The sequence below is a fragment of the Coptis chinensis genome, chromosome 7 (genome assembly GCF_015680905.1).
Source record: "Coptis chinensis isolate HL-2020 chromosome 7, ASM1568090v1, whole genome shotgun sequence".
In the NCBI taxonomy this organism is placed as follows: Eukaryota; Viridiplantae; Streptophyta; class Magnoliopsida; order Ranunculales; family Ranunculaceae; genus Coptis; species Coptis chinensis.
The window spans coordinates 71,155,768-71,176,528 of record NC_141462.1 but is presented as its reverse complement, the minus strand read 5'-3'; the positions used below and the strand labels follow the sequence as shown (position 1 = coordinate 71,176,528).

The following is a 20,761-nucleotide window of genomic DNA, read 5'->3' as shown; positions in this document are numbered from 1 at the left end:
CAATTGACTATTATACCACCTTGAGTAAATCAACGGGAGATCGGAAGGTTAATACAAAAGAATTGAATCAATCTCAAAGCACCCAAGAGGTTGAGAATATTAGTTGTAGAATATGTAGTGGGAAAGTCTTAACAGCAATTGGGGATGGTATTATAGTTATACATTTAAAATGATCTTTCTCTCTTTTCATCTTATTGGAACAAAATGTGAAGCAAACTATCAAACAAACATAGTTTAAGTAATTACATAATTCCATGTAGAACATTTTTCATAAAACTCTAATATTTAACGATACCCGTTCAGTGATACATGTTCAGTGAATGGGCATGGAATCTATGTTCTTAATACCATCAAAATTATGATGAGAAGAGGTATATAAAAGCCGCTATTTTTGAATTACGTAAAATCACGGAAGAAATAATAAAAAAGGATATCACGTAATGGCACCGGTCGTCCGTTGAAAATTTTCTTCATGTTCTTTGAAAGTAGAGTGTACTGTTGTTAATTCCTCTTCAGCAGGGGGACTGGGAGTACGTAAGCTGCCTATCTGAGGAATGATTCTTTGCCGCACATTTTAAGCTTCCACTTTGGGATTTGAACTGTTTAGAATCTTCATCTTTCTAGTGTGGCTTCTATATCCCATTGTAGCATCAGGTTTAAACATTCTATGGTAAAATTTTATACCATTCCATTAAATTTCATAGTTAACAGTAGCATTTGGCTAATCAGTTATTGCAATAGATATATGGCATTGATAATACTATTTTTAATTAGTTTTTTTTTTTATAAAAAGAGTAGGGTGATGACTAAGGCATTATATGTAAAGTGTTGTGAACTTTGAAGCTTTTAATGGGTTGTCTTTGATTTAGTATTTCACAGGTAAGGAACTAGCTAGAGTCTTTGGATATAGGGAACCCATAATATTGTCCATGTTACTGACGGAAATGTACGGAGCACAACAAAGCATGCATGATCTGCTACCTACAGGCTTTCAAACATGCTGCAAGATTGCATAGCTTTTTATGTTTCTAAGCATAGAACTACAACTTCTGATCCAGCATGGAGGGCCATCATCTTAGGATAATAAATCTACTTCTATGGTACTCAACCAATGGTTTTGCGTGTGAGCTAGCTTCATGGGCTAACGATGTTTTTTTTTTTTTGCAGTTTGGAGCTGCTCCCCTTCTTTTGGTTGGACGTGTCCCAAAATGCCAGGGTTTGTTGATGCTAAATACAAAACTAGGATCTTGGCAACCAAAAAAAAAGAGAAGAGCAAAGAACAATCAACAGGGAAAAACCTGTCTCAAAGGTAGCTTAAATTCAACAACTTATCACATTGCAACACCAAAATGAGCATTATATCAAAAGTTGCAGACAATAAATTGTATCTAATTAGTGAAGATGATACTTTGAGTTCATGTTCGTGCAAATCTTTTCAAATACTCGATTCTTTAACAATTATCTGCTTATTCTAAAGGTGTCGGCTGCTATATGTATTCTTCATAGACCACTTCAGAAACATGGTGGTTGGGGGGAAGAAGCCTAGAAAGTTATGAAGCACAAAGAACACATGATTCTACCTACAGGCCTTTGGACATGCTAGCTGCAAGATTGCATGGCATGTTGGAAGTTATTTATATTTCTGAGTATAGAAATTATAATGGCGTAAAGGTTTGTCATCCTAACACGTTATATATATTAAATGTGTCTAGGCTATGTTACTCAAACCATGATTTGCGCTTGAGCAAACTGTGCGGGCTTAAGGCATCTAGATGTGCCCTATAATGCCAAGTTTCTTGAATACTAAGTATAAAACCAAAATGCCCAATGGCTACCAAAAGATTAGTTATAGAATTGGTAAAGTCAATTCTGAACAATTGGATGGATCTAGCTTTTCTAGGAGTACACAAAAAGGCATAACTCACTTTATCTAGATTATGTCTGCAACCCAAATTTTCAAACTATGCCACTTTGGTAATACTATGCAAACTATTTAGAGTATTGCCTGATTTGTTTCTTTCATTTAAAAGATAGGTGAATGGGAGTAGAGAAAATATCGGCTAGACTTTGGCACTAAAACTTTAATTGGTCGTTCTTAAATATAAGTTTCAAGTATATGTCTTTTCCTCAAACCGTGAAAACGGCTAGGTTCTTCATTGTTTGAGATCTTCCTCTTTCTCTCTCTTTCTAGCCTAAGGGTAGGTGATGATATGTTTAAGTTATCTTCTGCTTTGGCTGTTATATTTTGACATTTTGAGAATGTCATTTTGTGTTTTGTATGATCTTTGTTAAGGTCATATCATTTCTCGAATTATGACACTATTTATATATTCATGTTCCAACTTAAGCCATAATAATGCATTTTGTTGTTTGAGGTAGCATCTCTTTCTTTCTCTATATGTGTTTTACATATGTATATTGCTTACGTTCATGTAGCACAATATTTTATGTCTTCTGCCTCATGCTATTAATTGAGACTAAGCTTTTCACAAGCCAAACCTCTTTTTAAAAATATTTTATTTTGGTGCGAGTGAGTGCATTGTTGATCATTCTTTCTGTGCACCTATCATTAAACCATTTAGATGCAGGTGCTTCTGCAGATTGATCGTTTTTATTGGCTTCTACAATCAGTTTAATTGTTGATGATTTGATGATTCTTTATTATATATGTGTCAACGTGTTACATTCCATTATTTTCACTGATTTAGAATTGGAAAAATAATTATACTGCAATTTCTCGATCTTATCCTTTTTAGATTATAGATATGAATGGTATTTGGATTTTTTTTTTTTTTTTTTTTTTTGGTGCAACCCAATAGGCAGTAGCATCGTTTTTTTCCCCATATGTCTTCCATTCATTTATGTTATATCTATCCTTACGATAGGACTCATGGATAAAGGGAAACGACCAATGGACCCGGACATGCTACAATTAAAAGACAAAAAGAAATCAGAGTCAAGCAAGACATCGAGCATATGGATAAGTTCTTCAAATGCCACAGCTTTTACAGTTCGTACTCATCCGCCTCCTACTGACGCTAGATCACATCAACTTAACAGAATGACAACAACAACATCCTAATACCTCGCAACTTTGCAAACAATTGAAAGAGCTGTGACACTTTTATATCCTGTTAGGCTTTTTACCCTGTATCAATCTGAAATCTCCAAATCAATTCTCAATGAAGAAATTCCAGCCCGGGGTACCCGTGTTAAGCCAGTGATCCACATCAACATGTAAGTGTTTACACTGAAAGATTTTACTAAACTGTAATTATTGTTTTTTATTAATCTTATTTTCTTTGTAGTTTACACAGCCCTGATACTAATACCACACCTAATTTAGCTGGACCTTCATACTCAACAAATGCAAGGTATTGTTTTTGCATATATATCAATGATTAAACTGAACAAAATGATTAAATGATATGCCTTTGTAGATTAAATTCCTTAGTGAACAAGCTTATATATATATATATATATATATATATATATATATATATATATATATATATATATATATATATATATATCTGTGTGTGTGTGTGAATATTCTCTTATTATGTTTCTTGAAGATAATATTAGAAGTGTCCTCATGTGATTTAGATTTAATTTGTTTGGGCAACCTCACATATATCAATGCAACTCTAGGATTCAAAGGAAGAAATGGGCAATGAGATAGGGGAGTCTAAAATTCTATGATTTTAATTAGTCATTCAATTTAAATAGCATGTTTGGTGTTTTCACAGTTGCAACGCGTTTGTATAACCATTTTTTTTTATAGTTGTTGCCATCAAAATAATTCGTCATGTTATGTACGTGGAACTTGAGATTCTTAAATATTCAGAAAAGTAAAGCATAAAAAATATGCGAACTCCGTGTTTATATTTTTATGTCATCAACTTTTTATAGGTACCCCTGGCCAAGTAATCATATTTTACAAGTAGCTCCGATATCATTGCCATTTACACAGGAACAAAGGTGGTTGTTCCAGAGGTCCATCTTCACTACCATCCATAACAACTTTTGCAAGTGATTACAAATTTAACAACAGCTTCACACTCTCAATTGATCTGTTTTAATTAAGCTCTCAGTTATTGAGCACTATATTAGTGTGAATACTTTGGCTAGAATGTTAGGTAGACTCACATTGTTAAAGTTGTCGAAAAATTTGAACCTGAACGTAAACATGTCCTGAACCTGGAACAAGTGAAAGTGTGTTTTATTAAGTATGTGGCCGTTGTACATTCATTTTGGAAAAGGCGTTGTTATCCTATTATTGTTGGAAAGTCTTTAGTTCATATTGGCATTGTATGTTCAGAGTTGCACAAGGAGATTTCTGAGGCTGTGGCGAATACTGAAACTTCTTTAATGGTTTTTTTTTTTTTTTTTTTTTTTTTTTTTTTTTTTTTTCGCTAAAAGGTAATTGATTAAAAGAATAAAAGGTTACAAGGAAAAAGAATAAGAAGTGTTAAGAAATGTATAGTATGGGTATCATCAGTTATGTACCCACCTATTACATCCTACATTTAGCTTATGAAACGGAAGTAAATAATATAGTGGTTCTCCAGATTTCTCACAAAAGGAGGTTATTGTCCCACCATTTACTTTCTCCATTTTGCAATGCTGCACCATGTCTCACACAGCTTATGAAACTCCTTTAATGGTTGCTGTTTGAGTCGTCACTTACGTGACGATACCTAGGACCTTTGTTTCTCGACAATGTTTGGACTTCAAATTTGAGTGAGGAGGTCCGAATGATATTCTATAATAATTGTTATCTAAGCATAGTACGATTTTTTCTTTTAATTTCTAGGTTCTCGGTGTTATAGTTACTTTAATCCTAATATGGTTGCACCATTGATATTGAAACTTTACAGCCTTCATTCGTTTGTAGTGTGAGTGTTGCTCATTAAGCATTAGTGATTTCATCATAACCGAGTTTTATGAGTTGGAACTGTGGTATGTAACAGTGCAACTAAAGAGATGCATATGTCACAATGCCGCAATCATTATTATTTTCAGGGTGGCATTTGGAAAATTTATAAATGTAAGTTTGTAAAGTATACAAGTTCCGCCTGGGATGAACTAAAACATGTAAGACGACAAACAGTTGGATTCCTTGCAAATTGGACGGTTTTGAAATGTTATAGTTACCTAGCTATTTTTCACTACTTTAATTTATATAATTCAGGTCATACATCAGAAGCCCCAAAAGACCTTGAATGGAATAACAAAGTTTTGCCCTGTGTGAGTCTTCTCTAGCTTTAAGCCCTTTTCTCCTTAAACCGTGTGCTTTATTTTACTTTTTCTATAATTAGCATACTCTTATTCCACCCTAGTATTTTTAGGGGCATAGCATACAACAATTATACAGGATCAGCACTAGGATGTGGCAAATATGGCACTCACAATATCTCCTCAGAAGTACGTGCCATTAAGTCACTTTTTCATTAGGTTCTTTTATGTCTTAACCATTTATTAGGTTTTCCAATATGAATTTTGCCATGCAATCCATCCCTATTTTCGCAATCTATAATATTACTGAGAGTTTGATTGGTGATGTAATTTCAGAGATTGCATGCTGAAAAAATGTCATCATAGTTAGTTGAGTTTGCATAGGTTATTAAGAATGCATGTGTTTTGATCTTCTTATCACGTTCAATTGATTTTGATCTTCTTATCAATTAAGTTTAATTTATCTTTGCATCAATGAGTAATTTTTTTTCCAGGTGAAAGTGATATTTAGTCTTTAGAGCAAGTTCGTTAGGTTGGCTAGAGTGGTTCAACATTTGATACCATTTCTATTTGATGAGCTTCATTAAGATAAATAAAATGTATGCGTAAATAAAACATCGCCTTTTGATGCTTGATATGGAATAGTTCTTAATTTGATGTTTTTAAAATATGGAATTTTAGTATCATTAACATCTTCTTCATTTAAAAAGTTGTGGCATATTCATTATTTGGTCACGTTGCACTATATACTTCCTGTTGTCAATTGTATCATGGCATATTCATTACATGTATTTCATAAATAGTATCATGGTTGTGAATTGTTTTCTGTTATGGTCTAAGTTGTTTGATAGTTACTTCATTAGTTAAAACCTTAAAGGTACATCTTAATACAATGACTATTGACATGAATTAAACATTTGATTAATTTAAATACATTAGTTACTTTGGCTGTCTTGATTTCTTCTATTGTTTTTTTTTATAGGTCTTATCCTCTTTAGATAAATATTCATCTCGATTAGATTCTAATGATGATCAATTTGATTTTAGTGTGGAGCTGACCATTATCTCTCATACATTTACCAAACCCATTTTAAAAAATTGAACCAACTATTTACTGATTACTGAAAAATTAGCTGCAATGGTTGAAAAAGCTAATTTGATCACCCCATTTACTTGATGAGATAGGATCGATCACCAGTGGAACAACTCACCTGTCTAGGTACCCTTCCATTTAACATGTTTACCTGCCCAAATACTATTAGTATATGACGGACGTTAGTAACATGCTATAATAGACATATCCTATTTATAGTGGACATAATAATTTCACTTAAAAAATGGCATCACTATAAATGAATATCAAACTGTTTTGAGATGAAGTTGGCAGATAGGGCAGTGAGTTTGGCATTCACAGATCCACTACAGCTATCATTAATGTACTTATGCTGAGATGCTTCTCTCGGATTGTAAATTGTAAGTGAATTCAAGCTTATGCACTATGTGAATTTTATCTTATTAGTAGGACTAATGCGTATTTTTTGACATTTAATTGCACAACAACATCCATGTCTAAAAGATTAAGGTGAAAAAACAGGTTAATAAATCTCACTTTTATATTGTTTTGGTTTAGTGTGGTGTTTTGTTTGTATTTAGTTTGATTTTGTATATGATTGTTATCGTGGATGAATCGTATATCACATTTAATTTTTTTGTTCTTTTTTAACTTTGTTATCTTGCACATTATATTTCTAAGTATCTTAAAATGGATCTTTAGCTCAATAGAAGAGCACTTGAGTGTGAAAATACATCTCAAGAGATGGTGGTTCAAATCCACCAAGGTCATGTTCATATCTAGAGCAATATATTAAGTGACTTTGATGGTAGCTCAAGAGATGGTGGTTCAAACCCACCAAAGTCATTATTATTATTATTATTATTATTATTATTATTTGTTAATAGGTAGTTTTTTTTTATCGATTAATAGAATCTCTGTTCAATGATACATGTGGATTAGAACTATTTGAATTATTACTAAATAGGCACACGAATAAAACACTGTGCCATGATGGACATCCTTATGTGGAACATTGAATATTATGAAACTTGCGCCGTTCATTGTTGTATTGTTGCAAGCTTTATATTTTTATACTGTTTGCAGTAGTAGGCATAATCAATTATAATTAAGTTTTTTATGCTCTTACATGAAAATCGGGAGATGCCAATAGATTTAAATGCGTAAACGTTGAGTTTTCAAATGCTACTTTGCAGTTTTTGAATTTTACAGTTGAGTGCATATATGTAACTTTTGGTGAAAATATATATAACTTTTGCAATATATAAATAGAGCAATATTGCACCGATTGCCGTTCTTATTTGTGAAAATATCATTTTAATGTCGGGTTCGAGAATAAGTGGAAGCAAAAAAGAGGTATAATTAATTGTTTTCTTTATCGAGTTTTCTTTCCATATCTTTGTTTAATCGATTTTGATGCATAAGCTCTACTAGCTACATGTAAGATTTCAACAAAAATTTGTTTTGTGCATAATTTTATTTGACGATATGAATATTCTGAGGTTAAATACTAAAAAATGAGTATTCTAAGGTTGGTTCTCTTTTGTAGTTTTTTTGGGAATAAGGGAAAAACATACTTCGATTGAACCTTAGATTAAAACCAATTGTGGTTTTTCATATATGAAAATCTCATTTTAATATGTCATTTACAAGTATAAGTAGAAACAAAGAGATATAATTAATTGCTTTCTTTAATGGGTCCAAATGTTGCACTTATTGGGGTTAGAAGCAGCAAATGTTATAAGGAAATGTCAGTGGAGCTCATTCGTGCCAGTCTACCCTACACTGATGACGAACAATGCAAGTTTTTACTTTTTAATGGATTTTGTTGAGCGCTCTATGTTTGTAACTTTGTTTAATAGCCATAACAAATTATTGGCAATGAAAACTTTGATCAATTAATTTATTGTATGAGTTTCAATATAGTTTGGAAGTAAATTTTTTTTATACATAATAATAAAATGAAAAAAATATATATAAAAATGGTCCTCGTTCGTTGAACGGGTCCAAAAATCTAGTTGTCTATATATTTACCAGTGAGTTTGTATCTAAAAGTTTAGAGCTACCCACTCATTTCACTAGGTGTGTCTATTCATGTATACAATATACTCAGACTTCTAATATGATGGGGCGTGGTATTGGCACCCCACTTTATGAGATTGGCACCTTTTGGCAAAAAATAAAATAATAATAGTTATTTTTTATGTCTTTTTACACCTCACATGCCTGATAGTTCTACGACATCGGGTTGTCGTGATATCCCATATCCCACGGCAGGCAGTTGCCGCGAGATCGCACAATCTACGGAATTGGGTTGCCGTGAGATCCCATATCCCACGGCAGAGAGTTGTCGCGGAACATATTTTTTGTGTTTTTTGTTTTTTTTTTCACTTCAAATTTTGCATATTGAACACGCGACATGTAGATATCTTATTTTTTTTTTTTTTTAAAACTTCTTTATACACTCTAAGAACAACACCAAAACCATGACAAAAAAAATGTACAATCGAGGCATAATTTTTTGCTATCTCGCGGCAAATATTTTCATATGCTATAAGAAAAACTTGTAATCAAATTAATGAAGAAGAGTTTTGATAATTAACACAAACAAAGACTCTATTTTAGTGAACACAACCATCTCGCGGCAACTAACTTTTTTTTTACGGTGGCTATTAAAAAAAATTTAAAAGAAAAACAGACCCACGACAACCATCTTCTATGTGATATAGGTTTTTGCGGCAATCCGATACCGTGGATTGTACGATATCGTGGCAATTTCTTATCTTGAGTGTTTTTTTATGTGATTAATAGAGGGGTGCCAATACTTTTGAATTGGTTAAAGGGGTGCTAATTCCATAAAGTGGAGTGTCAATACCGCGTCCCTAATATTACAAGCTGAGTTTTGTGAATTCTGTGGTTTGGTGTGTGTTTTGGAAGTAAGTTATCAAGACCCGATAACAAACTCTTGTAGTTGGGGACTTGGGGAAAAGAGCATCATAAGGATTGTGTCATCAAACATGCCTCAAACCACGTTCATATTTTGATATTCTTTTTCCATTTGTTTTTTCTCCATAAATATATGGTTTTTATACACAACTACCCTATAACTATTCTATGTTCTCCAATATATATGGGTAGAAAGAGAGAAAATACGTTGTGAATTAAGTATAAAAAAACAAAAGATATGTGCGATACTGCGATCTACGTGAGTCCCTAAATACTAGTGGATGTGCACGTAATCGCACTTGGTCACAATTCAATAAAAGTTTTTTCTTAGACATTTTTTTTTATCCCCCAAATGATACAGTACGTATTAAAAAAAACAGTTTAGAATATGACAAAGTAGCTTTAAGGGAGCATTGGACAATTCTCATTATCCTTCAATTAGTCCAAATCATAAGCTACATTATTTAAGCAGACTCCTCTTAAGAAAAGGTCAGATCGAAGTTGGTATGTAATTGAAGGAAAGTCAGATAATCAAGTTCTTTAACTTTTAGAAGCAATGATGTGAAGATCAATGCTATGAGAGCTAGGATTCAAATGAGGAGATTTTTTAATGAAAGTTGAAACAGTTTGGACCTAGAGTCACCTAAATCTTTTCATTCACAGAAGGCCGAGATCCAAGGAACGTCGAGAAGAGACTTTGGACCTCTCAACTTCTAGGATTGTGTGATCTTTGCTCATCCAAGGGCTACATTCATTGTCGAGCTTTAACAACATCTTACTATATTAGAAAAATATGGGGTCGATGAACAGTAATTTTCACGTACGTTACAGGGGTATTTTCGTCTTTTCGCATCTAAACAACAGGGACAGTTTTGTCATTTTGCACCTAATAGAAATTTCTATCCGCTTCTTTGTTTTTCCTCTCTTCGCCTCCACTCTTTCTCTCTCTGCTCAACTCTCCTCTACAAGTAAATTAAATGAATTTAATTTCAGAAAGAAACTCTCCAACTCAGAAAGAAACTCTCCAATAGATTGAATTTGGTAGTTAAAAAAAAGTATGTTCTAGCTTTCTCACTCTACAGATTGAATTTCACCAATTGTAATTTTGTACATAAAAATCAATCTGTTTTTACTTAAATGTCCAAATAAACTTTGTATATCCATGTTTATAAATTATAATAAGCTCTCATTCTTCATCTCCCTACCCTTTTCTTCTCTTTTCAATCTTCGACCTAAAAAAGAATGTAAAAGAAAAATATTGATTGTTTGTTCATGTTGATAGAGTATTAGAGTATATGTGTTAGTCTCTACCTTATTCATCTTAATTTTCTATGTCACAAAACATATCGTTTAGATTTTAGATCAATCTCTACCGCTTCACGCGACTTCTTGCCGTTTGTAGTCGTGGTGGGTTCAATGGGAGCAAAGCGAAGAATTTGTTTGGTGAGATGGTTACAATACATTATTAGATGCAGTATGTAAAGGTGGACAAATGGATTTGGCTTTTGTGATAATGTCTGAGATGACGGTGAAGAATGTATTGCCTAATGTTGTAACTTATAGCACCATGATTGATGGTTGTGCCAAAGCTGGAAAATTAGAGGAAGCTTGAGGCTTGAGCCCAACGCCCTATCCTGGGGATACTAAAGGGTTGTGTGTTCCCTGTCAGTCCTGAGTGGTGCTAACACAATAGTTCATTACTGTAAAATGGCGAAGACCACAATCTGACCAAGGAAACCCCGTTTCTTCAAGGTCATCGTTCCTGGTTCACTTAAAGAAATTGTGAGCACCTCTTATTTTCTACTATTTCCTTATATGTAGCTCGAAAGTGCTTTGATCTCTATTTAGTTTGGATCGTTTTTCTTTTTATTTATTGTAGTCAATTCTCCCTTTTCAAGAACCAACACTTAGAAGAGAAGTGCAGTGAAGGAAATGTCACATTGAGGACCAGTAGAAGTAGCAAGTGTTGGCTGTTAGCATGAATAGGGTTTTGGTTTCGAGAAAGTTGGGAAGATTTTGCAAGAGCACATGATCTATGTATTAGGGATTTCTTAGTTTTCAAACTTGAAGATGGTTTGAAGTTCCATGTTCGCATATTTGATCCTACTGCATGTGAGAAAGAGTATCCAATCCTGGATGTTGTTGGAATTTGGAAGTGATGATGAGATAATGGAGAAAGTTCAAACAACAAAAAAGTACAACAAATTCACCAAGTAGTTTTTACTTCACCACCTATTTCTCATTTTTCAATTAGCAATTGCTTTGTGCCAAGGCTTTTGATTACTCCAATTTTCCAGTTAAATTTTCCCTATTTATAATGCGCTTTTGAGAAATTATGGAAAGTAGGGTATTTATGATGAGGTTAAAAAGCTGTTCAGAGAGATGAAATAAGAAAACTTGAGTCCTAATCTATTTACTTACTCAACTTTGATTGATGTATACTCGAAAGGGGGTATCTACCAAGATGCAATGGAGATATTTAGAGAGTGAAAATAAGCAGGATTGGAGGCTGACGTTGTCTTACATAGTGCCTTGATTGACACCTTATGTAAGAATGGATTGGTAGAGTCCGCTGTGTCATTGTTAGATCGATGAAATGACAAGGGAAGGAAAATCGTCCAATGTTGTTACTTATAATTCTATTGTTGATGTCATTGGTCTATGGGTAACCTCGGTCATTGGCTTTGTGATTGAATACTCTACTAGCAATGTATACATGTTTTCTATTCTAATAAACTTTTCTATATTCTTTATTATTTCTTGATCCGTCCTATATCAACTCTTATTTTCCGTTCTTCTGTTGCAGCCCCGTGCTAGATGTTGCTGATTCCTGCAGAACTGGAGCTGCTACTAACATTATTTTAGGCCTTGCAGTGGGATACAAATCTGTCATTATTCAGATTTTCGCCATTGCTGATGTGGTTGGCAAGAGCCACCTGATCTGAGAGAGAACTGATACTCTTGATGCTATTGGAATCACTACTGATCTGCTGCTCTGGTTTTTTTGGCACTCTTTGGTGCCTTTGTAAGTCGTGCAAAATCTAAGTGCATCTAAGTGCTATTGAAGCAATACTTTGAGTGCGGTATTCATTTGAAATCACAGCTTCTTGCCAACTACTTCTGATAAGCAGTACATGCTCTGATCGAACCTTTGTCTGTGAAGTATGCATATTTTAATTTGTTGCCCCTATCTCGATGAATACAATAAGTGCTACTAATTGAACTGTGTGAGAATTATTTTTCTTCCCCTTCTTTTCTGCAATAAATGTGCAGCTTTATGCTAAAACATTGTTTAAATGGAATGACGGGCTATTTAGTCAATCAGTGCATGGTGCATGATCAGCTGTGTGATTGTTCTCAATCGGTACTTTTACTCTATTGCAGTACCACAAGAAGCTTCCCAAGTTCATCTCTGCATTCTCCCCAAACCATGCGGTTCTCAGGTCTAAAACCTTTCCATTCGAAATACAATATTCAAAACATGTACAGGTTAAGTTTTGGTAACGAATGTTAGAATCTGTCTGTCTAATACAACGTGCGCGAGCACGTGCATGATGCTAGTAAAAATATAAAAAAGTGCACAAACAAAAGTATCCAAATGATGTATACAGTGTACTTAAAGTATATACTGAAAAGATGCTTCCTTTTATCACTACAGAAAGAGAGCACTTTCCAGCTTGAACCATCTCTTTGAGCAAAGGATTGATAACCTATTCCCATTCGTCCATGCAGGAAGCTACAACTTTCATTTGGGTAGTTACTGCTGCTGTTCTTCAGGCAAAAGATAATGGAGTTCGTTGGAAGATATTACCAAGTATGCAGTAACAACGACTAGAAAGATGAAGTTCTGGTGAATTGGATACGGTTTTGCTCGTACAGTAGGGCAGCTATGATCCTTTGGCAGTATCTTTAGGAATGAATGTTAGTTTGTCGGGATTTATTGGTTATTTTGGTGAAGAAATGTGTGAACTTGTTTGCTCCTTTACATTTAGTTTTGTCTTTTACATTTATTTTGTCCACTCTTTCTGTTCAACTTCAAGAGCCAAACTAGTAGAACTTTTGTTCTGATAATCCAGAAAATTTTGGAATAGCCAAGTACTAGTGCTTTCTTTTTAAGCTAATAGCAGCAGATGGTATTCTTAATTATTCGACAACATTTCATAACCTATCTAGTAAATTGGGCTCTCATAATTTCACATTGGGTGTTGAAAATTAGAAGCCACTTAAAGCGTTAGGCGTCCATAAAAATGTCGATCACCAGAAAATAGTACACAATTGAACTGATTGTCAGGTAAGCAACTATGAAATCTCAACCATTAGCATACGAGAACTGATCTCACCCGACTAGAGGAAAAATGAACTTAAAGATTGCCTACGTTTTACACCCACTAATGAACATTAAATCAGAAAAAAGAACTGTTCTTCAAGGCTTTGGTTGGGTCTTTGATGCGAGATAACTCCAGAAAAGCTCTATAAAAGACGATATAAAGCTCAGACTTTGCTGCTGCTCCAAAAACTACCTAAAAAAAACGGCTAATTGAAGGCTTCCATGACACGGTATTTGTAATGAGCATGTTTCCCCATTGCATTGGAGTATCGTTTAGGACCAATCACAACTCACACAAGTAAGCTGATTGTTGTTTATCAGTAGGCTGAATTGACAGCTGCCACCCCAAAATGTACCACCTCAAACAGTGAGATGCTAGGCCTAGACACTAATCTATAAAGACCATAGTACAAAATATCAAGATATGGATATTTATCGATATTCAACTTCTGAATATGTATCGGGAATATATTCTCCTCTTGGAAGATATTTGACATTATTTCATATGCAAATATCATAGATATATCTAAAATATCAACAAATATTATAAATATTGTAAATATTTTTTAATATATCATGATACATTATTTATATTTATTTGAAATATAATAGTAAATATTAAATAAAATTGTTATATACACAAAATATCACTAAATATCACAAAATATCTCCAAATATCACTGATATTTGCAGTCGTATATATCTCTGAACATATCGTGATATTTATATATCTTTCTCTAAAATCTGAATAGATATCCCTAAATATCGCGATATATCAAGATATTTTGTACTATGATAAAAACTACAAATACTTTACCAGTAGGCTCAAAGATGTCACTGATCAACCACGCCAAAATGTACCACCTCAAACAGTGAGATGCTAGGCTTAGACCCTAACCTATAAAGACTACAAGAACTTCACCAGTAGGCTCAACGATGGCACTGACCAACCAGTCCCAGCCGGCAATTGAGTTCCATATTCCCCAACCCTACCCAATCAATCACCCTACATTAAATTTCCCGACATCATCATCCCTAATATATTCCTGACAACATTATAAATATCTGAAATTTCACTAGGATAATCCCAGACTTCAACACTTCAAATGCATATGCTGATGATAGTCTTCAGCATTGAAGTTTTTATCACCCCAACAAGCCTACTAAACAGTACCTATACTGAGAGAGGGGAACTTCAGTCTCTGGCTATTAATTTCCTAACCAGTTTCCATTTAAACTAATGTCTACAAGGAGTGCAAACCGAAAAAAAAGTAGAATGGCTTAGCACACAACGTTCTAAAACAAAGCAAAGTAGAATAATATTTGCACATACAAAGTGCAGGGAAAGGGAAATCTAATAAAATAACATTAAATAAATATTCAAATGAAATAAGAGTACATTTCCCCGAAAACGGAAATCAACAATGTTCAACTATCAAAATAGAGCATTAAAACACAGCAGCATACCATATTGAACTTAAATGTAAATTCTACTTCTCTCAAGCAAAAAGTTCAGAAACCAACAGTCCTTTATCTTTAACATCTAAACACCCAAAATGACCAAGCTTCAGAAAACCGCAGCTAATAGAAGAAACCAAGCACTTTACCACCAACGTTCTTCCTCCTAGCTTCCTCATGATCCATGATCCCAGCAGAAGTTGTCAGCACAATATACCCAAACTGCAAATTACACCAACCAAGTTTTATTAGATACTGAGTGTATCACCAGAGATGCACTTGAGATTATACATAAACCAGCTTGGCCACTTCTTCAGAACATGCCTTCTATTATACATATACTTTCATGGATGTACTACAGTTACAAAAAGCCATAAGAAAATACTACTGGTCGAAACAAACCTGTCTTGATGGAAGCAACCTTGCAGTCCACGGCTCAATATCTTTGACTCCAACATCAAAACGAGGGCTGATAACTCCACACTTGTTCAGCCTACCATTCAGTTCAATGACAATTTTACCTGATCTATGATCATCAACATACTCGAACTCCCCAATGTAACCTATAAAAAAAAATTGATAGTCAAGACAAGATTGTACAATGGAGTCATAAATACAACTAAAGTGAAAAAAGATTAGTAAGAAAATAGGCAAGAGTGCATACCATGCTTCTGCATAACCAAGAGAAACTTGATTATCACTTTTGAAGAAGGTCTGATCATGACCTGTCGCTTCCCTCGCTTCTCAGCATTATACATGCTCCTAAGAGCATCACTGAGAACACTGATTCTCACCATCGTTCCTTGACCTTGATGCTGCATTAAAAAGACAGTATAAGGAACAGCATCTGCTTCCTAATATTCATTCAGTCATAATGTGGTCTGAATTTGTAAAACTTGCTAATAATTTTCAATCCAACATTGTAGATGCACACATTGCTAAGTCTGCTTCTATACAACAATATATCACAACTAATGAAACAAGACCCTCTTTAACTATATTCTACCATAAATGCCAACAATCTTCACCATGTAAAATACTGACACACTAAAACTGTCAATCTAGGAAAAAACAGTCTCCACTTGTATTCCATGCTAAACTGACGAAACTTCATTCCCTAATCAGACAATATCTAATACTGAGGAAACTTCTCAAAAACAGTAATTTCATAAAAAGGATAAGCAAATGGCAAAGACAATTCTCAGAATGTCAAAATCATCCAATTAAAAGTTTCTAAACACAAAACTATCATTTTAACTACATACACCACATAGCTCTTCCAAACAGAGTGATCTCTACTTACATATTGTTAATTTCACCAATGTCAGAACACCAAACAACAAATTTTCATAATGCTAGACATGATAACAATAATCATTATCATCAGACAACATGAAATGCAAATATATACAAGACCAAAAGTAAATGGGCATGATTAGATTATGAGTATTACACATACAAAACTAGACTAACTAATCACATCAACTTAAATACCAAAATAGCATGTCCATTTAATAACCAAACCCCCATCACTCTAAACGAAATATTCATTCTTGGCATACATTTTTTTACACAGATCCAGAGTTCATTAAACAAACAAACTAGATGCAGCATAATAAAGCAAGAGTTGAAAAGAGAGAAAGATTATTTTTTTACCAAGCAAATGAATCTGTGGTTGCTGCTGTAAACGATTAGGGTTCTGGAGAGTGTTGGAATGAAAACCCTCTACCCTACTTATACAGCTTTACACATTGCACGTGCTGATCTCGTAACGTTTTCTTTGGGCCTGGGTTGGGCTCGATGACTTGATCTCGTAACGTTTTCTTTGGGCCAAATTTGGGTTCCATTCTCGGTTCATGTCGATGATCGGACTTGTTTCTCCAAAACTTATTGCACCTCGGCCCAAACTCATCAAATGTTAAAGGCTTAAAGCAAGTGGCGTGCGGGTGCTAACTCAGACATGATAACCAAGCGTGTTTAATGAAGTGGCGCAAGGCGCATAGGCCTAGCTTGGGCCTAATAATCAAGTGATTAAACAAGTGGTGCGTGGGTTTAGGCATGATAACCAAGTGAGTATTCAACCATTCATGTAGTGGATCTGTTTCTGCCAGATGTGGATTTGTTGGAAACACTATTCCACCCCCTCATTAGCCAAAGATTCAAGAACTCCTTATAAGACCAATTGGAGCTCAGGGGGACAATATAAAATGGTCTGGGGGATGACAATGGGTGTTTAACTGTCAGTCTTCATATAATTTCATTAAACATGGCATAGGGGCTGGACAGTCTTCAAGTTTTAACCCTTAAACCATTCTCCTAATATGGAAATCTAAACTTCCTGCTTACATCCAATTGTTCTTATAGAAACTATACATGAGGGTACTGTTAGCAGGGTTATTATTGTATTTTCTTATATTATCTATGTAATTACTTTATTATCTTTTTCTAGGGGTTCTATTATGATTTTATAAATATAATTATGAGTTCTCTAATTCACTTAACTTTTCCCTAAATTACTTTCTACATGGTATCGGAGTCATTAAAGCAAATTATAATTCTTCCTTACTCTCGTTGCGATTTCGTTTTTTGGACTGATTCATGCCGCTGCTCTATGTTTTCTCTCTTATTGGACTAACGATGTACATATCTATTTCTCCGGTAACGTTATTCTGATCTCAACCTAAGCTTCTGCGTTTTTTTTTTGTCTTTCCTTTTTATAACCAATCGCGAGATGCGATAGATGTTAATATGAATCTCAAATCTGTTTATTATTTTTGAGGTAATTATTTAATCGAGATGACTAACGGTGATAAGTCTACTATCTCGACTGTTACTTCAGTTAGAACGGGTGAAAATGTCCAGTCTTTCTACCTTGTTCATGATAATCCGAATCTGAAAATTACCTCACAACTATTAGATGGCTTGAACTATGTTCGATGGGCACAGTCTGTAAAACTTCATCTGCTTGACAAGCATCCGTTCCCAACTCTCGAGGAAGCACATACCTATTGTCTCTCTGATTAGAGTTGTCGAGCACCTGTGCCTCATACTCCTGGTCTTCTGTGTAAGGCTTCTGCTATGGCAGTCCGTTATGCTTATCCGCCACCACCGTCAGTTCCTCCACAAACTTTCCAAGCACCATTACCCAGTCTTTTGCCATTGCCAGCGGCCTCTGGTAGTTCTCATCCTCCAAAGAAGAAGTGTGATAATTGTGGTAGATTTGGACATGTAAAGGCAACATGCTATCAATTACACGGCTGTCCCCCTAGTTTTCAACCACCACGCTCAACAACTCAGTCTTCAGCACACCTATCTGCTGACTCTAGTACATCAGAGTCTTCTGCTTCCAGTGCTCTTTCTCCATACGAGATCAGCAGGTTCTGGCAGTTTCTCTCTATGTTTTCTCAACCGGGACCTTCTCATGCATGTAATTTTGCATATACCAATAGTGCTTCTGCATTCCACACTTCATCCTGGATTGTTGATTCGGGTACCACTGATAATATGATTGGTATGTTTTCTCTTTTTCGGAATTATGCATCTAGTTCTTGGGAACGGACAATTTGTCTTGCCAAAATGAGGCTGAAACGCCTATTGTATGCCAGGGTTGTATCCTAGTTACTGATTCTCTTTTGTTACCTGATGTTCTTCATGTCCCCAAGTTGGCCACCAATCTTATTTCTGGTAGTAAACTTACCAGAGATGACTGCAGTGTAACCTTTTATCCATCTTACTGTATTTTTCAGGATCTGGTGTCGCGGAAGGTGATTGGCAGTGGACATGAATAAGGTGGCTTATATGTACTGGATGGACCGGTTTCTTCAGTCTCTCATAAATATAAGTGATGAGCTCTCTCATTCACTTAACTTTTCCCTAAATTACTTTCTATAAGTACTACCAGTTGGGGAACTACTAGCCTCTAGAGGCATGTTTGGTGACTTTGCATGTCATTTTTGTGACATGACTATGGAATTTGAACAATATATTTTCTTTGGCTGTAATTGGTCAAAAACAGTATGGTATGCTTCTAATGTGGCCCTTCATACAACTGTTGAGGATTGTATTAGAGAAAGGATACATCAATTCATTTTAATGAGTAATAGCAGTGATAATCATATTACGCAAACTAGTATGATACGTTGTTTCATTCTACATGGCTTCTGGGCTATGAGAAATGAAGCAAAGTTTGAACGTAATTAAGAAGTTTAATAGAGGGGGTTTGCTTAGGAGGTGTTCCATGGAGGCTCACAAGTGCTTTATTCAGAGAAGACCAACAGAACCAAGCTGAACTAAATAATCCTGTATGTATATTCGTACCCCTACAAACATAATTTGTCGAGTACCACTATAGCGCCACCCACTACTATATACATTGGCCCACTATTATGGCATGTTTGTGCTGCCCAATATTAAGGCATCCCAGCGCCGCCCATAATTATGGCATGTCTGTGCTTCCCAATATCATGGCATGCCTGCGCCGCCCAAAATTATGGCATGCCAGCGCCGCCCATAATTATGGCATGCCTGCGCCGCCCAATATTATGGCATGCCAACGCCGCCTATAATTATGACATGTCTGCATTGCCCAATATCATGGCATGCCAGAGCTGCCCACAAGTATGACACCATAAGCTAGATATAGCAGGTTCAGATTTAGAAAACATATTTGTCAAGATATGCTTCCATATTAAGACTTTACATAATTACGAAAGATTTTCTAGCAATTAAGGAAATGGTATTTCTCATTATTATCCTATAAACATCCCATTCCTTTTAAACAAAGAACTATGCACATGGAGACTTGATTCTGGAAAACACTCTGGATACGTAGCCAGCCACATGGTTCAGTCTCTCCTCTACCACAGTTAACACCCCTTACGACTCCATTAGTGTGTTTAGGTGAATCATTCCCCAAATATAATTGGCGTCGTCTGTGGTTCTTATCAACGACCTCTCTTCCATATTTTTTTTTCAAGTTCCATTAATGGCGACAACTATAAAGTCTCAAGGAAGCAAATAGACAAGAATACATACAACAATAAGATAAAGACAACTTAGTAAATCGTGAAGTTCCAATCAATCAGGCTCCATCATATCTACAGCTGCAAGTGCCATGACAACCCAAATCTAGAAATACAAGATCTCAGGCTCCACCATCTTATACAAATGATCAAAGACGCTACAAATCTAAACGAGGTAGATCTAGAAAATATAGAAATCCATTAAACAAAGTAAGACGAAACTGTCAACTATGAACAATGACGAAAACACGAGAATTTCCACAAGTGCTCCAAGATGTTATCAAATCTCATACCCTTACTGAGAAAAACACCGAAGTCAACCATGGCGAAAAGCCGAATGAAGAAGTTCAACAAGCATATATTCAAGTTTCAACTAGAAACCGTGTCGAACAAACATAAGTGGTTTCATATGTCATAGTTCCTATAAAAGTGTTCTCTCCCAATAGATTTACATGCAACTTTCAAGTTCAATCAATGGTTGTTACTCGATCTCATACAAACAGACACTACTAAAAAAAAGACTTATTGTGACGGCTGTTATTTTTTCTATCTTGACAGCTTTATTAAAAACTGTCAAAATAAGTAGTTTAAACTTTTTTTTATGACGCCTATGCACAATTTATGACATAATTAAAAGAGGTGTCATGAAATATTATGATGGGTTTGACCAAACCGACAACTTTCACATTTTATAATGAC

General features: G+C 34.9%; 1 protein-coding gene across 1 annotated transcript; it reads right to left on the bottom strand.

Moving 5' to 3' along the window:
- Positions 1–14,936: 14,936 nt before the first annotated feature.
- Positions 14,937–16,823, bottom strand: LOC147488683 (small ribosomal subunit protein uS8-like). Its single transcript, XM_086571015.1, has 4 exons — positions 16,698–16,823; positions 15,706–15,856; positions 15,444–15,604; positions 14,937–15,263 (listed from the first exon to the last, which is right to left on the bottom strand). Exons 2-4 carry the CDS (start codon positions 15,836–15,838, stop codon positions 15,165–15,167), a joined length of 393 nt encoding a protein of 130 aa, XP_086427141.1. The 5' UTR covers positions 15,839–15,856; positions 16,698–16,823; the 3' UTR covers positions 14,937–15,164.
- Between the last annotated feature and the right edge of the window lie 3,938 nt (positions 16,824–20,761).

Excerpts from the sequence above, each read along its gene's own strand:
- LOC147488683 (XM_086571015.1), bottom strand. The coding sequence starts at position 15,838 with ATGGTGAGAATCAGTGTTCTCAGTGATGCTCTTAGGAGCATGTATAAT. Across the intron at positions 15,605-15,705 it reads CTTGGTTATGCAGAAGCATG|GTTACATTGGGGAGTTCGAG; the intron begins GTATGCACTCTT and ends TTTTTTTTATAG. Across the intron at positions 15,264-15,443 it reads GGTTGCTTCCATCAAGACAG|TTTGGGTATATTGTGCTGAC; the intron begins GTTTGTTTCGAC and ends TGTAATTTGCAG.